Source organism: Alternaria hordeiaustralica (assembly GCF_023758085.1).
Source record: "Alternaria hordeiaustralica strain BMP 2776 chromosome Unknown scaffold_21, whole genome shotgun sequence".
In the NCBI taxonomy this organism is placed as follows: Eukaryota; Fungi; Ascomycota; class Dothideomycetes; order Pleosporales; family Pleosporaceae; genus Alternaria; species Alternaria hordeiaustralica.
In genome coordinates, this window is record NW_026056793.1 from 421348 (window position 1) to 442322 (window position 20975).

Here is a 20975-nt window from a genome sequence, read left to right on the forward strand (position 1 = left end):
CCCCACGCGCCATCTCACTCCTCCTTCTTATGCGCCTTCGCAAACAACTCGGGATGATCAATCGCATACTGCGCGCCCGCCGCCCAATGATACAACTTAGCCGCAATAACATACCCCTCCTTCGCAAACTCCTCCAACCTGCCATACAACTCGCTAATCGGAATATTCACCCTCTGAATATCCTCCCCCTCATCAAGATGCTGCTCCGGCTCCGGGTCCCCCTCCTTCAAATGGATTTCCACCATGCACAAACACAGATTCGCAGACGTCATCCCCGGATCCGCTGCTACGGGTGGTGAAGTGGAGATCACTTTTCCTTTGTACCCCGTTTCCTCGTAGAGTTCGCGGACGGCGGCTTCCTCGGGGGTTTCGGATGCGTCGATTAGACCGGCCGGCCATTCTACTGTGAAGCCGCTGATTGGTGGTCTGAATTGGATTACGACGATTGTGGAGGGGGGCTTGGAGGGGTGGTAGATTATGTTGCCCATTGCGACGGCGTCGACGCCGGCGGTGCCGGTTGTTTTCCTCGAGGCGATCTCCCAGATTCGTTCTTTGCCTTTGGCGTCGATGTAGGTGGCTTTTTGTAGTTTTACCCATTTGGCTTCTGAGGAGGGGAGGTCGACTAGGGAGGTTATCTTGGGGGTGCTGGTTGGGGAGGCCATTGTGACGGCGTTTACGCGGTTGACGAGCGGTGAGGTGAAGATGGGACGTGTGCTGTGGAGTAATCTTTTGGGAATGAGGGTGGTTGGGGGGCGTGATATTGTTCGTCTTGTGAGGGTTGTGAACATTGGCCTGGTTGCGATGTCGGGGATTTGGACGTTGGGGTGCCGATGACGTTATCTAGGTGGAGGAAATGAGGTACCACGAGATGTCTGTTGGAGAAGAAACCACGACCGCACAAGGAATTGTACTTTTTGAGTCAAGTAACTTAGTTTATAGTTTGAGATGCTGTATGAAATTCGCTATGCCTTATGATGCCAGTTCAAGTAATAATGGGAGACCCCACTCTGTTTAGCGTCAGGCACGGCATTTCACGTAACGTCATCCAAAATGCATCTAAGCCACCGATAAGCATCACTTGTCAAGACTGTCGTTAACCCCGAGTCTATCTTCCGCTGCGATCAGGTTCTGCTTCGTCTTATTTACTCGTCGATTTCTGTTCTGTAGCACGTTGCGCTGATTTTAGACGTTGATTCCCCAATTTCCATCATGGCCTCATCGCGCATCCTCTCTCGAACAACTCCGCAATTCAAACCAATCACATCAAACTCCAGACATTTCTCCTCAAGTACACCAAGACATGCCGACTTCACGCACGCCGTCATAGGCGGCGGAGTAATAGGCCTAGCCATAGCCCGCAAACTCCAACAACGCGACTCCGCCTCCACAGTCCTAATAGAAAAACACGGCCACGTCGGCACAGAAACAAGTTCACGGAACAGCGAAGTCATACACGCAGGCCTCTACTACGGCCCCACATCTCTCAAAACCAAACTCTGCCTGCGCGGAAAAGACATGCTATACTCGCTATGTAAACAACACAACATCCCACACCGCAACACCGGAAAATGGATCGTTGCCCAAGACGCCGCACAAATGGACGCCCTCCAAAAAGTCCACGACTTCGCCAAAAGCATAAACGTGCCCATCCATTTCCTCAGCAAACAAGAAGCCCACCGCCGCGAACCAGATGTGCGGGCTGAAGCCGGCGTCTTGGAAAGCCCCAGCACCGGCATCGTAGATTCGCACAGCCTGATGCAATACCTGCAAGGCTCCTTCGAAAACGGCGGCGGCATCTGCGCCTTCAAATCCACAGTTACACACATCCGCCCCATCGATTCCGGACGCTCGGGATGGGAAATCACGACGACGGGAGCGGATGGTGAGGAAAGCAGTATAACAGCCGATACGTTGGTAAACTCCGCGGGCCTCTTCGCCGTCGATATCCAGAATATGATTTTGCCGAAAGAACGGCACAGGAAAGCTTTTTACGCAAAAGGCTCTTATTTCAGCTACGCTGTCTCGCGGCCTAAACCCTCCACGCTCGTCTACCCAGCCCCAGTCCCCGGCCACGGCGGCCTAGGCACACACCTAACCCTCGACATGGCGGGGCGAATCCGTTTCGGACCAGACGTCGAGTGGACAGATTCACCTACAGACTACACCCCCAACACCAAAAACATGAAGCAGGCTATCGATGATATCCAGACGTATCTGCCGGGCGTGGATAGAAACGCTATCCAACCTGATTACGTGGGTATACGACCGAAATTGGGGAAGTTGGCGGCGACTTCAGGGAAGGACTTCCAGGATTTTGTCATTCAGAAGGAGGAGGGGTATGAGGGGTTTGTGAATTTGTTGGCCATGGAGAGTCCTGGGTTGACTAGTAGTTTGGCGGTTGCAGAGGAGGTGGAGGGGTTGTTGTATCGGTAGAGGGGAGGGGTGGGGAAGTGGGTTTGTGAGTTGTCACGAGTAATGCATGGCTTTGAGATGATGTGGGAAGATTGGCCAATTACTGACTGGTATGCTTTCAACTAGTAACGCATGGGTTACCCCGACCTTGTAGGCGATAATTAGCAATACAGTTGGTTTGTTACTAGACAGTCAAATGTGTAAGCCAATATCCAGCCGAAACCTTCTTTAGCAAATTGACAGTAACATCACATTGCAAGCAATCTCAACTTTGGCAGTAAAGACCATTTCATTCCACGTCCCAAACAGCGACGTTACTTCTAGACATTAAGCAAGAAAAAGGTGTGATGTTTGTATGATCCATCACATAGCTCCTACAACATATATACCCCAAGCGAACCAAGTCATGATCCCGTAGTTTTTATATCCAAAAGCCACACACACACCCCGCCGTCATGTAATGATGTAAATATATGTACAAGTAAGGAAATGAGTTTTTGCGAGAAGAAAGAATCACTCGCGGTGTGTTGCGGTGCTGCTCGCTGAAAACGCCGGGGACATCCAATGCGCACACAAGTAGTTTGATGATAAAAGAAAAGGTTAATGCTGGTATGTCGTTGATGTGATGCAGCCTTCTAGGCGGAAGATGGAAGAAAGATCAAGATGCTAGATCATGCGGAAAGAGGCGTTTACTTGCGGGGCTGCTTGCTGAGGCGCTTCCGCTTCTTGGAGTCGCTTGAGTCGCTGCGTCCGTGGTTGGACGCAGGCATCGTAGGTTGGCCTAGCGGCGCAGGTGATACATCACGCATCAGGCTGCTTTGCTGTGGGGCCTGTAGCTCGTAATCCTCACCAGGTGCGGTGTGAACGTATTGCTGAGCAAGAGGGCTGCGTCCCTGGCGCTGGTCTGAGCTGTTGGTCCTGCTGTAGGACGGCTTGGGCGACTCGAGACCATGGCCCTTCTGCTCGTTGGACAGCGGCGATGTGCGGGCTGGGGCGTGGGCGAGGTCGCTGTTGGTACGCATCTGAGCAGGTCGTTGCGGGCCCTTGGACTGGTATACCGAGTCGTCGTCGATGGAGTCAACAGATTCGCTGTACATGCCCTTGCTGGCACCCTGGCCGACCTCGTAGGGTCCTCCTCGTGGCTCTTCGTAGAAGGCTCCTCCGGCAGGCTTTTGTGTTTGCTGAGTCTTGTGGTAGATACGCGCATCCTCGGGATCCATGAAACTCTCGACACGACGGGGCATGTAGATGGAGTTGGCGGCGGAGGTCTCTTGCGAAGCGAAGGAGTCCATGGAAGAACGGGGGTGGAGAGGCACGTGAGGGACGTTGGGGTTGCGGGGCATTGTGTTGGGGAGCGTAAGACCAGAGTCGTTGCCTTGCTGGTACCATCCGTTGGGCAGGCGTTCTGCGGCGGCGAAGCGTCCGTCGATGTTGTCGCCGGGCTGTAGAGGAATAGCGGCTGGGCGGTGCTTCTGCGCCTCGGCGGCAGCCTTGAAAGTCTCAGGAACAACGTTCAGATCGTCACCAGTAGCCTCGGCGGCCTCGATAGCCTCCTGGGGAGTGGTCTTGGTGTCAGCGCTACCAGCATCGGCACGAGGTCCACCCCATGTGCGCTGACCGGCGGTGAAGATACCGTAAACCATGTAGACCCAGTTGAAGAAGGGGTTGACGATGAACATGAGGGGGTACAGCATGATCTTGTAGCGACCGAGCTTGGCGCCAAAGTACAACATGAGAAGCCAGTTAAGCCCCAGAGAGATGGCGATGAAACCAACGGGAAGGTTGGCAACCTTTTGCGAGGTAGTGATCAAAGAGATACACAGGATGAAGAAAAGCAGGGCGGTGGTTCGGATGGTGTTCTGCATGAAGCGGACGATGAGGAGGATCGGGTAGCGCTTCCAGAGACGGATATCAGTCAACATGCAAACTTCGTTGGTGATAAAACCCAAGAACCAGCGGCGACGTTGCTTGAGCAGAGACTGGTAGGTTTGCACAGCTTCGGTCTTGCAGAATGCTCCGGTGTTCATCTGGATCTGGTAACGTTCCTTGGCACCAATCATGAACAAGTGAGTGAGCCAACGGTCCTCACCAAGATGGCACTTGCCGTAGTCGAAGAGGTCGTCGCATTGCTCGGCCTTGTCAGCGAAGTAGTACTTGGCCATCCTGCGGAAAGCGGAGAATCGAAGCATAGTAAGGGCACCAGGCAAGCAAGTGACGGCACCGCAGCCGGACTCGACTGAACGCTCGAAGAGTTGACCGTGAACGTATTCCATGTCCTGAAGAAGGGTGATGAGCGAGTTCTTCTCGGTTGTGGAGGTAATGACACCAGTCTGAGCCAACATGTTCTTCTTGCTGCCGGGTTTGAGTTCCATCTCGTACATGAAGTTCTGAATGCAGGTCTTGTCGAGAATGCAGTCGGAGTCGATGAAGAGGACGAAGAGGTTGTCGTTGCGCTTGAGGTACTCGGAGTAGATCTTGTCGATGAGCTTGAAGGTTCTCTTCTGGCAGTGACGCTTACCACCGTGGGGGAAGCGGGAGATGGTAATGCGGCAGCTACGGTAGATGACATCGATGGACTTGGGGTAGGTGTCGAGCGTAAGAGGGACACCGAGCTTCTCGATGGTGTTCAGGTAGAGTTCGTCCTCCTGGTCTCCGTCAAAGGAGAGGAAGATATGCAGGCAGGAGGGCGGGTATTCGCAGTCGACCAGGGAGTCGCAAGTTCGGAGAAGAATCTCGGGAATCTCCTTGTAGCAGGGCATGATGATGACGACCTTGGGGGCAGATGCCTCGTCGAGGACGGATTTAATCCTGCGGCTGCGACCAACGGAGTGGGTGACGAGCTGGTAGACACAGAACAACCACGGGACGGTCAAGAGACCGGCAAACGACCAGAAGGCGAACCACTGGAGGAAGCCAACCATCTCCTGGGGGAAGTACTTGGTAACTTGCGACGGGAGGGGGAGGGTAACGACCATGATAGGCAAGAAGATGGCACTGTTTCTGTCAGACTTGGCTCGCATGAAGGAGCGGAGTTCAAATGCTTACCGGAGAGCGAAGAAGAGGATACCGAAGAAGATGGACAGAATGCGGACACTGATCGTCTCGGCCTTTTGGAAGACCTTGACAATGCAGTACAGGAAAGCAGCGACCCAGAGGAACCACTCGAGCAGGGCAGCCAACATGAGACCACCGATGATGGCAACGTAGGCAATCTACTGCAGTCAGTTTCTGTAGCCACAGTCGGCAATGGCTGTACTCACATCCTTAGCTGGCCAAGGGTCGTCAATGTCTGGGGTAGAATGGTCGATTTCGCGGGCAAAGACCGCGCGGGCGGCGAGGCCCATCATGTCTTGCCAAACCATGGCGGAGTATTAAGTATGTATATTCGTTGTTGTCGTTAAGCTAATAGCGAGCGATGCTGTCTGGGTTTCGGACAGCCGTCGACCCTATATGTAAAGCGACTAAATCGGTGACGCAGACGCGGTGAGTTGGAGAAGCACGGCCCGTCGCTGAGGTATGGGAGGGGCCCTGAGTAACAAAGGCTCGTAACCCAACAGTGGCACGGGGCTAGATAATTGACGTAGAGGCGAATTGTTGATCCAGAACTGTCGCAGAGCTGAGAAAACTACTAGGATACAGGTATTGGTGTTTGGCGGTAGTAGTTGTAGTGGTGTTAGCGGATGGTAAGTCTTCGCGGCCCAATAAACGAGTGTAAGGGTGGGAAGGACAAGAAGGGCTTAGACCAAGGTCATTAACAAGATACCGCTCGCAAGGGCAGTCCGGAGTCGTATGGGAGGAGCGCCTTGAGGAGGAAGGAAGTCTCTACGAGGGGATCGAGCTGGTTTACAAGCACGAAAAGCGGGCGCGCTCGGTCCACATGGCCTTCACCCGAAGAGTGCTGGATCCTCTGGGCAGCAGTCGAGATGCACGATCGTCACAGGGGCACTCCAACTAGATTTGGCAAGCTGCCCGCGCTTGGAGCTCGAAAACGAGTTGCGTGCAGGCCTACGCCTGGTCTCAGTGGCCCCGACCCGTGCCAAACCACGCGCCGGCGGCCCTATGCCTGCAGCCTCGCAGTTATTTTGGGCGCCCCCATGCGCCGTCTACCGTTAGCTGTCTGAAGCTTGCAGGCAAAGTGTTCCTCTCTGTTTCGCATCCTCATCACACACAGAGGCACATCCTACCTGTTTGGGGCCGTGTGTTTGGGGCCCTCGAGAGCCGTGGTCTGCACGCTGGGCATGCAGTGGTGTAGTAATTTTGTAGTCATGGTAGCTTCTACCTCATTCCGCCGGACGTGGCCATCGTCGCTCGCATGAGGTGGCATCGTCGCTCTTGGAAATTCGCCTGTAATGCACCGCTGCTGGTCGCCTTCTATTGCCAAGAGATCCTCCAGCTTCGCGTGGATTCCGGGCGTTCAGGGGTCGGCATCGCTCGCTGTTCTAAAGCCATGTCCGACCAATTATGGCACCACGCGCCTCATGCCGTCTCGTAATCCCCAGCGGCGGCCCCAGAGCCTCGCGGTAGAGGCTGTCTGTCACACTGTGCTATGGCTGGTAGCTGTCGTAAAAGAAAGCCATGTCGCCGTATCCCTATTCCCATGGCCTATCCGACGCTACGCCGAGTCGCTGCACCCTCTCCTCCCGCATCTCGTTGAGTCGCGAGCGCTAGGGAAATACCTGATGAAAAATACGAGGGCTGTGGATATGCCAGGCCGACCCGCTGCAAAAAGCACGAAACGGCGACGGCGGCCCCAACATGCATGGAGACTGACAGGAGGAAACCTGTGCCGCTTCCGCTCGTACCGGTAATGATGAATTTTTCCATGTTCCACAGCGTGGTGGACCGCCCGCTCGTCATAACGCATATAGCAACATCGACGTTGCAGCACGGGGGCCTGTCTTTGCCCTGATTCCCGAATAGATCTCGCCTACCCACATTGGCAGAGGCTGAGGGCGGCTCGCAATCGATAAAGTCGCTGCGCACCGGCGACCCGTAGTTTCGGATCCTGCTTTTCCTGCCCCGAGCGATGACAAGGCGCTGATCGCACTCGCTACGATGCTCATCAATCTTGTTTGCTGCCGGCCCAACGGTGACGGATCGCCAGTGCACTCAACCTGCATGCACAGCATTGTTGACTTGTTTACACCGACTCCAACGTGCAGCGTGTTCGGCCTTCCTTCTGGAATGGCCAGGATCTCGCCCTCGTATAGTATACATCTTACACGTCCGTGTCACTCATGAATCGCTGCTGTTGAGATGAGTGCGCTTGCCGTCAACCGCAATAGCGCCGCGGCATATGGCCTCTACGAATTTGGTCATGGACCCCTGAGCTACAATTGAACTCTACGATATTCGACTCTCTAGTCTATATCGCAGCCAGTCAAGGGTGGAAGAATGCGCCATGTGGCGGCCCTCAGGGGTGAATTGTTAGAGTTTGAGGCTAGGTAACCGTTTTCGCTCCCAGCTTCCAGTCCCGCACTGCAAATGCGCCACAGGGCTGAACGTCGGGTAAAGCTCAGAATGGGACGTCTTCGCCTAAGGCCTAAGTGTGTGTGACATTGAATGTGATATGGGATTCGATAATGTGCATGAGAGTCATTCCTGCCGTAATTAGTGTTGGACCTGACTACATTAGGAAGTCTGCTCGCTTGAACGCTGAGTGATGACTGATCCCCATCGTCGAGCTGTTTCAAGCGCCTTTTGGGAAGATGTATTGTGACTGTTCCAGCTTGATATAGTACCGGATATTCACCCCAGTCATCGCTCGCGTATGAATTAGGTAGTGGTGTTCATTCTCAGCACCCTGGTTGAGTACCCAGGGCTGCTTAGTCATGGCACTCTCATGTGAACCGCGGGACATTTGGTGACGCACGGATACCTGGATACGTGAGCGAACTCGCTGCAGGTACCGCTCACAAATTCACCCGCAACGTCGACCCAAGGCCCCGCGATCGCGACATTGCTACAGTCGCAAACAGCCTCGCTCTCACCCGAGCTTGTCTCACCGAGCCCGAACCAATGCAAGCCGCGCCCGCGCCTGATATATTTCCCACCTTCCATGTGCGCGTATAACCGATCCGTGCTATCTACCGCCGCCCCTCCACCACCGCGGCAATCGCCTCCTCCACCATGGACAGGCCTCGGAAGCGTACGTGCTCGCCATGTAGTTGACAGAGTTATACTAATAATGCACAGGCGAATTGCGCGAACTGAATATCCGCGCCTGGGATGGCGAACAAGGTACTTGGTCTTAGAATAGGTGCACCTGCAGCCCGCGTGCTGACGATATGTCCAGACGTCTTCGCCGTGCAAGGCTCCCTCGACTCGTCTATGAAAAAGAACACGGCCTTCATCAAGCGCCTGCGAACCGCCGTAAACGCCGCCGCCCAAGCGCAGTTCCTCCAGGAAATCCGCGCACTGTCTCTCCACAAATACCTTTCCGAGATTATCTCAGCCTGCTACGAGGGCCTGTGCAGGCTCAAGACGCCCGGCGAGATTGCTGCCGGTGTGGAAATTGTCAGCGCTCTCCATCAACGCTTCGGCCCGACCGAGTTCACGGGATACATTGCCTGGTATATTGGGAGGGGCTTAGCGACGCCGGACAAGTCACACCTCAAGACACTGGCCCCCGAAGTGCGCGAGCGCGAGGAGAAGGAGCGCCTGGCACGTCAGCGCGTACTGCTGCGAGTCGCTACCGAACTCTGGCTTGTGGGTGTTCTGCGCAGCCTGGATGACGTAGCTCGACCTGAAGAGGCGAGCAAGACCAAGGACAATGGCAAGCTCGTCGAGGGCGCCGCAAAGGCAAAGTCCCGCGCGGAGAGCGCCGACGCCGAGCCCTTTCCTCTCGAGGTGCTGAAGGACATGCTGGGTCACGACCGCGAACATGTCAACTTGCCCCTCGTCGTCATCTTCGTCAAAGCCTTCGCCTGGGATATCCTGGGGTCCAAGCCTTCTTCGGCAGAGGGTCGTAAAACAGTCAATGAGGACGGCACTACAACAGCAGAGAAGAATGGAGACACTTCCGGCGCCGAAGACGAGGACCACGACCCGCCCATCATCTCCCCCGACTTGCAACAGCGGTTCAGGAACATCCTCACCCGCTACTTCGAAGACGTCAAGACGCACCTCCTCCGCGACCAGAAACACATCCTCAGTCAGGGTCGGAAGAATGCCGAAGCATACGTCAAGTCGGGCGAGGTCTTCGAGGACCGTCAGAACAACTACGAGAAGCAGATGAAGTCCCAAGAGCGCTTGGTGACGAATGCACAGGTGCTGGCCGACGCGTTGGGCGTGGAAATGCCAGACTTGAAAGAGAAGGACAACTCCGCAAACACAGGTGACGGTGCTATTGGCCTGATCAAGGCGGGCGAATATCTGCGCGGCCAAAGCGACGGCGCTGGCATCTGGGAAGACGAGGATGAGCGCCGTTTCTACGAGAACCTGATCGACCTGAAGGACCGCGTCCCGGGTATTCTGCTGGAGGAAGTCAAGAAGAAGAAGGCAGATGGTGATGACCAGGTGGGGAAGAAAATCGAGGCCAAGGCCGAACCCATCGAAAAGGAAACAGCAGAGACTTCCAATGACGCAAAACCGACTGATGGAGACGACCAATCTACTGCCATCGCGAACAAGTCCGTCGGAGCACAGGTCGACGCTCTTTTGGCGCGCCTGCCGGAACTAGCAACCAAGGACGCCGTCGATCAGACTGCCATGGACTTTTGCTTCCTGAACTCCAAGGCCTCGCGCAATCGTCTGATCAAGGCTGTGCAGGAGATTCCCAAGGGCCGATCCGATCTGCTCCCCCTGTACTCTAGACTCATCGCAACCCTCGGGAAGTACATGCCGGATGTGGCCCAGGGACTGGTATCCTACCTCGATGAAGAGTTCAGAAGCTTGCAGCGTCGAAAGTCCAAAGACTTCCTCGGACAGGTGCGAACGCAGAATGTACGCTACCTTGCAGAGTTGACCAAGTTCGGTGTCGTCCCTGAGCACGTCATCTTTCACTGTCTCAAAGTCAGCCTAGACGACTTCTCACGGATGAACATTGAGATCATCTGCAACCTCTTGGAAAACTGCGGACGATATCTGCTTCGTAATCCCGAGACGTCTCCTCGTATGCATTCCTTCCTCGAAACTCTCCAGCGAAAGAAGGGCGCTCAGGTCATCGGCCAACAAGAGCGCATGTTGATCGAGAACGCTGTCTACTATGTGAACCCACCAGAACGCGCTGCAATCGAACAGAAAGAGCGGACGCCAATGGAGCTCTTCCTACGCAAGATCATGTACCAGGATTTGACTCGTCGCACGCTGGACAAAACCATCAAGCAGGTACGCAAGATGCACTGGGAAGAAGAGGAAGTAGTCAATCTTCTCCACAAGGTCTTTGCAAAGCCGGGGAAGATCAAGTACAGCAACATCCACTTGCTAGCCGTCATGCTCGGAACAATCCACCGATTTCACCAAGACTTCGCCATCTCCGTCATTGACGACCTTCTCGAGTCCATCACCTTCGGGCTAGAGTTGAACGACTTCAAGTTCAACCAACGCCGGATCTCTGAAGTCAAGTATCTCGGCGAACTCTACATCTATCGGTTGGTTGACTCGCCTCTCGTTTTCGATACTCTGTACAAGCTCTTGAATTACGGATGGGAAGGTGGCTATGCACGACCTGGAGGATACAATCCCCTAGATCAGCCGGATGACTACTTCCGCATTCGTCTGGTCTGCAACCTACTCGAAACCTGTGGTATGTACTACGACAAAGGTGCAGCGAAGAAGAAGCTTGACTTCTTCCTCACGTATCTGCAGTACTATGTCTGCATCAAGGAGGCACTGCCGATGGACGTGGAGTACATCGTGCAAGACGCATTCAATCTCGTCAGACCGCAGTGGAAGATCATCACCAACCCAGAGGAAGCTTCACGTGCCTTTGCAGAAGCCGTCAAACAGAACTACCAAACATCGTCAGCCGACAAGCCTGTTGAGCCCGACGAAGACGACCTCTCTGCATCAGACGACGAGATGGATGGCCCCGAAGACGAGGACGTCGTCCTACCTGATGGAGAAGGAGACAAGTCATCTGGCGAAGAAGACGATGACTCCGAGGATGATGAGCCTGTGAAGCAGACATCGTCGGATGAAGAGGAAGAACAGATTGTGGTAACACGGCAAGAAGACGAACGCGATCCAGAAGCCGATGCCGAGTTCGATCGCGAGCTTGCTAAACTCATGTCAGAGAGTGCAGAATCGCGTAAGCATGACCGAAAGCCTGTGTTCGACGTACCGCTACCCATGCGCCGTGCTCGAGAGGCTCCGGTCAATGCTGAAGACGTCGGAAACGAAGTGCCCATTCCGGAGGCTCCAGTTCCTTCGCAGACGATGAAATTCTCCCTGCTCAGCAAGCGTGGCAACAGAACGCAGACCCGATCTATTGACCTACCCTCAGATTCGACCTTTGCTGTCGCCATGCGTAACAAACAGCAAGCAGACACGGAAGAACGACAGCGAATCAAGAGCCTCGTCCTGAACTACAACGAAGCTCGCGACGATGCTGACGACACGACTGGTGATGCGCCTTTTCATTACACCCTTCAACCTAATACCAACAGAACACGTATTGACTCCCCTCAAGGTCTGGACAAGACTCCGAACCCGTATGCGCAGCCGCGCCTCGACAAAGCTGGTGCAAATCGCAGCAACCAGCGTGCAAGGAAGCTACAGCTGTCAGATGTCAATTGGTATGACTCCCAATCCTCTCTTCGGCAGAGTCGCCCTGGGACTGGTGCAACGTCTGCTTCAATGCCTAAACCGCTTTCGGTGGTCGGATCAAAGCGTTGAGACGAAGCGCGAGCCCAGGCTTCTCGCAAGCGTTCAAATACTTGCAGTCGACATTGATCTTTGGCGTTACTTTCGAAGCGCTTTTCACCATCACGAGGCTAACCGCGAGGCCCTGTGTGGGCGACTGATTGTTTAGGACATGATTTCTGTCTCCGATGCTGCAGCTAGCATCCACTATGAACGCCGCAAAAGCTCCCTATGCTTACCATTGCCATTCCTGCAGAGCATGCCATTCGCGGTATGTATCACCTAAGGATAAGCAACCGTTCCGGTATCGAGACTCCGTGCTCCAAGCGAAGAGAAAGCTTTCGCCAGTGAGAAACATCCTACTTCGCGCAAGAGCGCCCCCGAGGCAGGTGAGTATGCTACGCAGACGTATGGATATTGCGACATGGCGTTTGCGACAAGCGACGCTTGAGCCGGAGGATGAGCGACGACGGATTTGCGTCTACCAACGCGTTATCAAATGACATGCGCCGTCTTGCCGACGCCATATGAAGGGGAAGGAACGCGATGGCTCTGGGTAGCAGACGTGAGCGTATTACTGGCAGTGTATTGCTTCCCACAACAACGTTCATCTTTAGAAATTGAAACTGTCGTTACCTCCGATCTGTGCTTGCTCCACTGAGGTTTGCGACCTGTCATTACATCTGCACATTCATTCCCGCTTGCCTGCATTGACTGGGCAGTGTGCCGGATTGCCGCGTGCATGCAACCAGACAGCGAACAAGTGACGACGTCCAAGGCCTAGGCACGCGCTACCAGGGCGGCGCGCTCGCGCTAGTGAAGCGCGTACCTTGCAGAAACATGTACGTCACGAGAAAACAGAAAGTCAAAACCGCGCGCATGCCCCAATTAAATCCCCATCTCAGGTCGCTCGACCTGATTCATATTCCCGACGCGACAATACCTTAGAACGGCTCTTATAGCAAGACTAATGTCTAATATGCTGTCCCTCGCGCTCGCGTTCGCAGGCTCAGCCTCGGCTCTGACCTTGCCGACATTCCTCCAAAGCTCAGGTCAAGCTCAATCACCACTCCAGCCTCTGGACCACTCGCAGAACTACCAGTTTGATCCCCTGCTGCATCTCCCTGGTATCTCGCCATACTTTGACGCAGTCGGTTTGTACCATCCTCCCCATGTCACGGGTAATAGCCTGTACTAACTCCATCCAGGCTTTGGTCTCGAGCACAAACCCCCCGTCGGCTGCAATGTCACAGCCGCATCGTACATCATCCGCCACGGCGCCATCTACTCCAACGACGACGAATACGAAGAATACATCAAGCCCTTCCTGTGGAAGCTCGAGACACACCGCAATGGATGGACCGGCCCGCTCTCCTTCATGGAAAAGTGGCAATCCCCAATCTTGGAAGATAGATTGGAGGAACTGACACCCTCCGGCGCCGTCGACGCAGAAGCAGTAGGCAAGCACCTCCTACAACGCTACCACCACCTCGTCCCCGACACAACGCGCATCCTCGCGGACAAAAAGAGCAGAACCTACGACACGGCCGCCAACTTTGTCAAAGCCTTCCCCCAAGCCTCCGACATCGACATCGTCCGCATAACCGAAAACACAAACGGCAGCATGGAATCCCTCATCCCCCACAAATCCTGCAAGAACTTCTCCAAGAAACCCGGGTCTAAGCAACAAAAAAAAGTCATCGACCTCTACGGCGCATCCGTCGCCCACCGCCTCTCCCCTTACACGCCCTTCAAACTGACTCCTAGCGACGTCGTCGGCTTCCAGATGCTGTGCGGCTACGAATCCGCCATCAAGGGCGAGCGCAGCCCCATCTGCGCGCTGTTCACAGACTCGGAGTGGATGGCGTATGAGTACGCGTGGGATCTCAAGTACGCGTACATGGTTGGGCCGCTGAACCCGCTGAGTCCCTACCTCGGTTTTCCGTGGCTGCAAGCACAATCGGAACTCTTTGCGCATATCGAGAAGCATGATACGCCTGGTGACGGCTGGCCGGATAAACAGCGTTTCTTCCTTGGTTTCACGCATAGGGAAGTCCCGCCTTTTATCGCTACGGCACTCGGTCTTTTCAACTCCTCTTCCGACGCTGCGGAACAGTTCCCTACTGATCATATCAACTGGACGCGCGCGTGGAAGATGAGCGATCTCATTCCTTTCCTGGGGCATGTTGGTATGGAGAAGATGGTTTGTGAGAGGGGTGGTGTGCATGGCGATGAGCCGGGCACGTATGTTAGGTTCATTGCGAATTCGGCGCCGAGACCCATTCCGGATTGCCAGGATGGGCCGGGTGCGAGCTGCGAGTTTAAGTCGTTCAAGAAACTTATTGGGAAGGGGGCCAAGGCGCATAAGGACTTTCATAAGGTTTGTGATGTGAAGGATTGTAAGGATGCTAGTTGTATGGAGGGAGAGGAGTAGGAGGGTGGTGGTGAGGTGGAGTGTTTTGTAGTTGTACATGTACTTAGCGAATGCATTACACGACAGAACGCACCACCTCTCCAACACCAAGATTGAAGCTTACCGCAAAAGACTTTTGCAAGTAGCGATGGTTAAGCAAGTCTCTGTGTGCAGGCATCATCTCATGTATCCTCTAGCTGGTCAGTCGCACATGCCCAACGCACTACATGACAAATTCACGCAGACCAGAAACCATGCACGTTCTCGTCCAAAGTTATGGCTACGCTATGCTACTTATACATATACACCAACAAATGCAAAAATGCCATGATGCCGCTCGAAAATCGATATAACCTTCCCCATATGCAAGGAGACGACACATGTAGCTTAAACATGGCCAAGACCCATCCTCCGCTCTCATGCCCTTGCCCGAAATGCTTTCCTTCCTATGTGTGTTTGTGTTGCCTTCACCGAAACGCTTTCCCTTCATGTGTGTATCTGTACAATAGCGACATGTTTGTTTCCTGAAATGTAAATGTACAGCTCGAGTGCCATGTTCCGTAAACGATCGTAGTCGGTCGTATAGCTGCAATGTACGTAGAGGGAGACGCTCGAAGCGATCTTTTGAGGGTGTTCGCGCTCGTGGTGACTCGTCAATCGTAATCGTGATCGTGATCGTACTCGCTGTCGTGAGAGGGCGTCTCGGGTCAACAATCGCTGTTGAGCTTGTGCTTCGGCCAGTCATAACCGGTTTGATCCCATAACTGCTTTGCGTTAGTTGTGTGCTTGTATGATAAGCAAGACAGGATTATGTACTGTATAGTTAGGGTTCTGGTAAGCTTTCGGATGCTTCTTGATATATTCTGTAGTCTCGAAGCCCGGGGGATCGCACGTAACCATCTCCTCGCCTTTCTTCTGATACCACCGCACGTAGTCGAATCGCATGGTGGCAGGAAAGACCAGGTTCTTCCAGTCGATCCAGGTCCAGGAGTTACTGATGCCAAGGTTGAGAATGAGTGACAGGGGCTCTTCGGCGATTTGTCGAGCTTGGATGTTGCCGTTGGGTCCTACAGAACGGCCGTCCATGATGAACATGGTCTGGTCACCAACCTTCCAGGAGATGTATGCGTCCTTGCCTTCTCCGGGAGCATATTCGAAAGAGTACCGCTGATACTGCTTGTTGTCGAACCAGTCCCTGTTTAGTATTGTGCTGGCAGAGATGGCCTCTTGGAAGGCACCGCCGGCGTAGGTGTTGAGCCCACTGTAACGAAGGTCTGGGAACGCCGTGAAGTTGTAATTCGGATGGTACCAGATGTCGAAGGGGGCAACCTGGAAGCTCTGTGTTGCTATTGGCAGACCTGCTGGACCTGGGTATCCTGATGTGGCACCCACCTCGATGACGTCAATTTCTGGTGCTCCCCTTCCTCTACCTGGCGATGGGTGGTCTTCACCCGGGCAGGTGCATGAGTTGAGTCGTTGTCCAGGTAGGTGAGATAATCCGTCAGGACTAGACTGATTAGGCGTGATACCAGCATCGCAAGCTTGGTAGGTGTAGGGCCACAGCCCGTCGGTTGTACTGAGATAGCCTGGGCGGCCGAGATTGCCCATTGTCCAGGCTCCAGGCCAGAGTCCCTGTACACCGGCTGGTCCTGGTAGCGACACTGAAACTTCGAAGATACCGCCTTTGAAGCACAGCTGGTTCCAACTGTTCAGCATACCGGATCGGAACTTGAGACCATGGTTGAAGAATTCTTCCAGGCGCAGCTGAAGCGTGCCATCTTTGGTAGTGACAGCATCTGGATCATACCATTCAACGTCCTGAGTCGCGCCATACCAGACGTTGGGTGCAAAGAAGTAAGGGTCGTCTCCTTCATAGAACGTGCGGCCATTGTCATTAAACTCATCGCTGAAGACGAGCACATACTCATCGCCAAACTCTCCGGCCCTTGTCTTGACAGCGTCAGGTGTGTCGGGATCGATCAAGCCTGTCCGTATGTTCTCCAGGAGTGGATACTGTTTGTTGTTGACTATAGCCCAGATCTGAGGCCTCCAGGGATTGGGAAACATGCTCAATGGCATACCGTAGGCTGAGTTGTAGTCGATGACGCCTACCGCAGAAAGTACTGGAAGGCCGATGAAAATGAATAACAGTCCTGATATCATGAAAGCTAGGCCAATAGTGGAAACGATGCTGTCTCTTGTAAAGTGATCGCGTATCCTCGGTTTGAACTTGATGTCATCGTCGTCGCGAGGCATGTGCATTTCATCGTCCGCTTCCTCTAAGTCACAAACCAGTGGCCAGGACAGTATTCCTTTCTCCTCGTACGGTGCCGTTAATCTGTCGTCGATGAAAGACACATTCTTCTTGTCATCGTACAGCTCAATGACGCTATCGTTGAGGCCCGTCACAGACGCATTGGGGGTAAGGAACGGGTTGATTGGTGGTATGCCAGGCGGCGGAGTGGTTGTGCGCGAGCGGGCGTTCAGTCTGGCATAAGACTGCCGTTCTGATAAGGAGGTCCTCCGACTGCGGCTATGGCTACTGGCGGAATCTGAGAAAGGGTTGAAGTAGCGAGTATAGTCGGTTCCCAAGTCCTGTAATGTGAGTGGGGTGCCCGGAGAGCGGGCTCCATGACCTGTCAAGTCTGTTGTACTCCTCGCTTTTGGTGTCCTCAAGTGAGGCCGGGGCGGAATGCGCAAGTGAAGACGGCCTGTCGTGGTGCGCGGCCGATGCTTGGTCGACTGGGTATCATCGCTCGACTGCGGCTCGTGCCCGTCTGAGCTTCCATCGCTCGCTGATCTTGAGTTTGCGAGCGGCGAAGGGACGATGGGCGCAAAGGGCAACGGCGAGGATTCGCGCTCTGCCGTTGGCGGGATGCCGAAGTCGAAGCCATGGTCAGAAGCTGGGCTCTGACTGCCGCTCGGCTGGCCAATCAGCGGCTCTTCGGCTGCCCCTGCTGGCTCGGATGCTCCTTCTGTGCTGGTGTCGCGGGGAGACGCAGCTTCCCTCTCGACAGTTGAACTCGACGACGACGATCGCCTGAGCTGCTCGTCTCGCTTTTGAGGTGATTCCGAGTACTCGGACGACGTGGACGAGGCGACTCTTCGTATGGACGCCATGGCGATTAGCGACCGATTGGCGTTCGCGCCGGCGTTTTGCCCCACAGCGCGCGCTATGTCGTGCAGCTCACGCCAATTGTGATGCTGCGTGTAGTAGCTTTGTCGACAGAATGCTCAGATATATCTTGAGTTTGGAAAGAGACAGTGGGAGGCAGCGGGAGACGAGGGTCTGCGAACGTGTTGTGCCTGACGTCGCGAGGCAAGGTGCTGGTCGGAGAGCTTTGACGCGGTGGGACGTGGGAGGGTCGGGGTGGATATGGCACCTGTATGTGAGCAACACAGAAAGCGGGGAGGCTCGCAGAAGACAAGAGCTGCGTATGCGAGTGAATAAACTTCCAAAAGGCGCGTAGTAGCGACAGTGAGTAGCGATGTTGGCCTGGCAAGCGCGGTGATTGTTTGAGCGGGAGAACTGGTCTGATAGTAGCATTGATGGTGAAGGCGAGTTGCCCACGACGCGGCCAATCACAGCTTCCCAATTGGGGCTCACCAAACAACAGGAGCGGTTCCGAAGATGGGCAGGAGCGGTTGCCTGCACCTGCGCCTGTGCTGCGTCGCGCTTCGGACTCTCCTCATGCTTTCACCACAGCCGAACGGTTACTGGCACAACACGACTCGACAGGTACGCTCACCACCGTGGCCGGAGTCGTCTCCCGTCTTCATGATGTATGCGATGTTGTCGCCTCGCAGGCCGCACCTTCTTCCGATTGCTCGAACCGTGGATAGCACGATTGGCTCAACGACGCACGCGCTTACCTCATGATGGCCCTGATCCACTGTCTCCCATGCAGACAGCATCGGCGAGACCAATCGACGTTACACAACAACAGCGTGCTGGAACATGTAGCACGAGGATACCTTTACGTGTCAATTCCCATAAGTCGCGAGTACGTCAAGTCCATATCTAGCACGACACTTCCCTGACCTCTCACAAAGGCGCTCTTTCTATCGTGAACAATATCGGCACGTCCGTTCCAACCCTCACATCGTTGGCTTTGACGTGGTTGCTCGTACTGAGCTGACCGCCGTTCATCTGCGTAGGCCACTCCTTGACGTCCCATTCCAGACCTTCGGTAGAGATGATCGCCGGTCCGTATATAGGAAGAAACCCTACGTTCTCGGTAAAGATACCATCTTCCTGTAGCCCTCTCAGCAGAGTCTCTTTACTCCGAAGTATGAAGCTCAGGCTGCACTCGGAGAACAGCCATAGGCGAAGGTCGGCATGTCGATTTTCTTCCCTGTATATCTCGTTCAGGAGCCCAAGGCCCTGATCAACCCTCCCACCGAGGGTACCAAGAACAATCACATCCCGAACCATTGAGGAAGTAAGACGCGACGAGATTTTCTTCATGCATTTCCCAAAGTCTGTGCTGTATTGGTCACCATCGCGTAGCACAGGAACACCTCGTGCTTCGTAGTAGTCACGCACATCATCGCGTAACGAGTCCAAGTCTCCATGGATCATATCGGGTAGCTACGCCTGTCAGCGACCTGTGTTGACGCTATATATCACATACTTACTCACGTATTGTTCGCGCTGCGCTATCAAGTCACCTTTCAGCATGTCGTAAAGTCTATTCGCCCCGCCATCGGCACATATCCGGTATTCCGTGTGCTTCCAAAGGCGTGAAAAGGCAGTGAAGTGGGCTATTGGTTGATTCAAAATGAGAAGATCGGGAGGGTTTGGTGTCTTCTCCGGATGGGCGCTTTCCGCAAGAAACTTCGCAGGGTACAGTTCGCTGTCTTCACGTTGCGCCATATTTCTAACTTTCTCTAGGGTATCCAAAAATGAGTGTGGTGATATAGATAATGATGCAGTCAATGCGACTGTCGAAAATGGTTCAGATCGAGAATTCTGGATGACGTGCGCGATGAAGCGGCAAGTGCGATGCAGATATGGCGAACGCACTAAGCCATAGAAGGACTAGCTCATGCCTCCCGCGTCTCTTTCCCCACGGATCACTGATATGCAGATATGCATGCCTACCACGGTTTCAACCTTTATTTATAGAACTTCGCATGTACAGTTCTTTCCTCATGATGTATGAGGTTCCCCTCTCGGCTCCTCGATGTTTGCTTTCGGGTTTATCAATCGATACGTGATGGCAACTACGGCCCACGAAGATCTATGGATGGTTTGATGAGGCTTCCAAACAGAAGACCTTAGCCCAACGCACGCAGTTCAAGCTTTGTCGTTTCATTATAACTCCATTAGAGGTCGATGCCCCTAGCGAAGCAGGTCTCAAACACAAGCTCTGCTTACGCACAACGGCCCCACGTTAGTCAACCTCGGCCTACGTTTCGGACCTGCGTCAAATTGTGGTTCGTGGTGGTTGTTACTATCAACACATCTATATCCGTAGCTATACTTCATGGTCGTATACAGGCCGTGGATAGATTGTCGGATGTCGATCGTTCCGTATCTATCTATCTTTACACATAGCAACGCTGACGATGCCTTGCTAAAGATGGAGCGAGGGAGAGGCACTGGCCACCAAAGCCGCAGATGTGGAGTGCTCGATGTGCGATTCTGGGAATGCTTTGTTTCAAGGAAGGGTCTATACCTAAGTACAAGTCAGTCGGACATGAGCTTGAGCTCGTGACCTCCAGCAGGCACCACGCAAATTGACTTCATGGTCCTTTACGAGCCCTCACGACGATGTAGATCTGGATGAGATACGATCGTGAATCTAGCAACTGAGAGGATGTATGGACAAGTTGTTGCCCGATGGCTCTTGCCTGCTTGGCGAGGGAGATTTCCAAGGTTAAGGCCATAGATGGCGGCGGACCGTGCGCTGTTCGGAAATGACGTTTGGCGCAATGCCCACCACCTGCAACCTCTCGGCCGCCGCCATCATCTGTGGGATGAAGCACCCACGTCCCGTAACACATGCATCGTCGCCGATATCGCCCTTTCACCCAAGAGCGTAGCTTGCGGAAGCTTTCGACACTAAGCATCGTCAGCCCGCCATGGCCCCGCTCCTCCACCTGGGCAGCTGCGGAACAGGGGTTCCCACTGTCTAACTTCACCACCAGACGCCACTCCCCATAGTCCGTCCACATCATCAGCATGAATCTACAACAATAGCGTTGTGCCAGGCACTACAGCGCCTCATCACCGGTGACCCGGCCCCGGTCTGGAACCACCCTCTGGGTGCAGACCACGTCAAGACCGCGTGGTACCTGGATGATCATGTCATTAACGAAATCCTTGATACCCTACCGAAAG

At 54.2% G+C, this 20975-nt stretch overlaps 6 protein-coding genes across 6 annotated transcripts; 2 read left to right on the forward strand and 4 right to left on the reverse strand.

Annotated features, from left to right (window-relative positions):
* Window positions 1-14: 14 nt before the first annotated feature.
* On the reverse strand, window positions 15-662 carry J4E84_008436 (uncharacterized protein; the record flags this gene model as incomplete). Its single annotated transcript, XM_049391009.1, has 1 exon — window positions 15-662. One exon carries the CDS (start codon window positions 660-662, stop codon window positions 15-17), a length of 648 nt encoding a protein of 215 aa, XP_049241351.1.
* A 547-nt stretch (window positions 663-1209) lies between these two features.
* J4E84_008437 (uncharacterized protein) lies at window positions 1210-2433 on the forward strand (the record flags this gene model as incomplete). The annotated part of the gene is made up of 1 exon (XM_049391010.1): window positions 1210-2433. The coding sequence occupies one exon, from the start codon at window positions 1210-1212 to the stop codon at window positions 2431-2433; it is 1224 nt and encodes a 407-aa protein (XP_049241352.1).
* Window positions 2434-3101: 668 nt separating this feature from the next.
* J4E84_008438 (uncharacterized protein) lies at window positions 3102-5774 on the reverse strand (the record flags this gene model as incomplete). The annotated part of the gene is made up of 3 exons (XM_049391011.1): window positions 3102-5406; window positions 5458-5624; window positions 5673-5774. 3 exons carry the CDS (start codon window positions 5772-5774, stop codon window positions 3102-3104), a joined length of 2574 nt encoding a protein of 857 aa, XP_049241353.1.
* A 2767-nt stretch (window positions 5775-8541) lies between these two features.
* J4E84_008439 (uncharacterized protein) lies at window positions 8542-14650 on the forward strand (the record flags this gene model as incomplete). The annotated part of the gene is made up of 5 exons (XM_049391012.1): window positions 8542-8560; window positions 8608-8652; window positions 8708-12149; window positions 13264-13370; window positions 13425-14650. The coding sequence occupies 5 exons, from the start codon at window positions 8542-8544 to the stop codon at window positions 14648-14650; spliced, it is 4839 nt and encodes a 1612-aa protein (XP_049241354.1).
* A 753-nt stretch (window positions 14651-15403) lies between these two features.
* Window positions 15404-17749, reverse strand: J4E84_008440 (uncharacterized protein; the record flags this gene model as incomplete). The annotated part of the gene is made up of 1 exon (XM_049391013.1): window positions 15404-17749. The coding sequence occupies one exon, from the start codon at window positions 17747-17749 to the stop codon at window positions 15404-15406; it is 2346 nt and encodes a 781-aa protein (XP_049241355.1).
* Window positions 17750-18674: 925 nt separating this feature from the next.
* J4E84_008441 (uncharacterized protein) lies at window positions 18675-19505 on the reverse strand (the record flags this gene model as incomplete). The annotated part of the gene is made up of 2 exons (XM_049391014.1): window positions 18675-19220; window positions 19272-19505. 2 exons carry the CDS (start codon window positions 19503-19505, stop codon window positions 18675-18677), a joined length of 780 nt encoding a protein of 259 aa, XP_049241356.1.
* Window positions 19506-20975: the final 1470 nt, after the last annotated feature.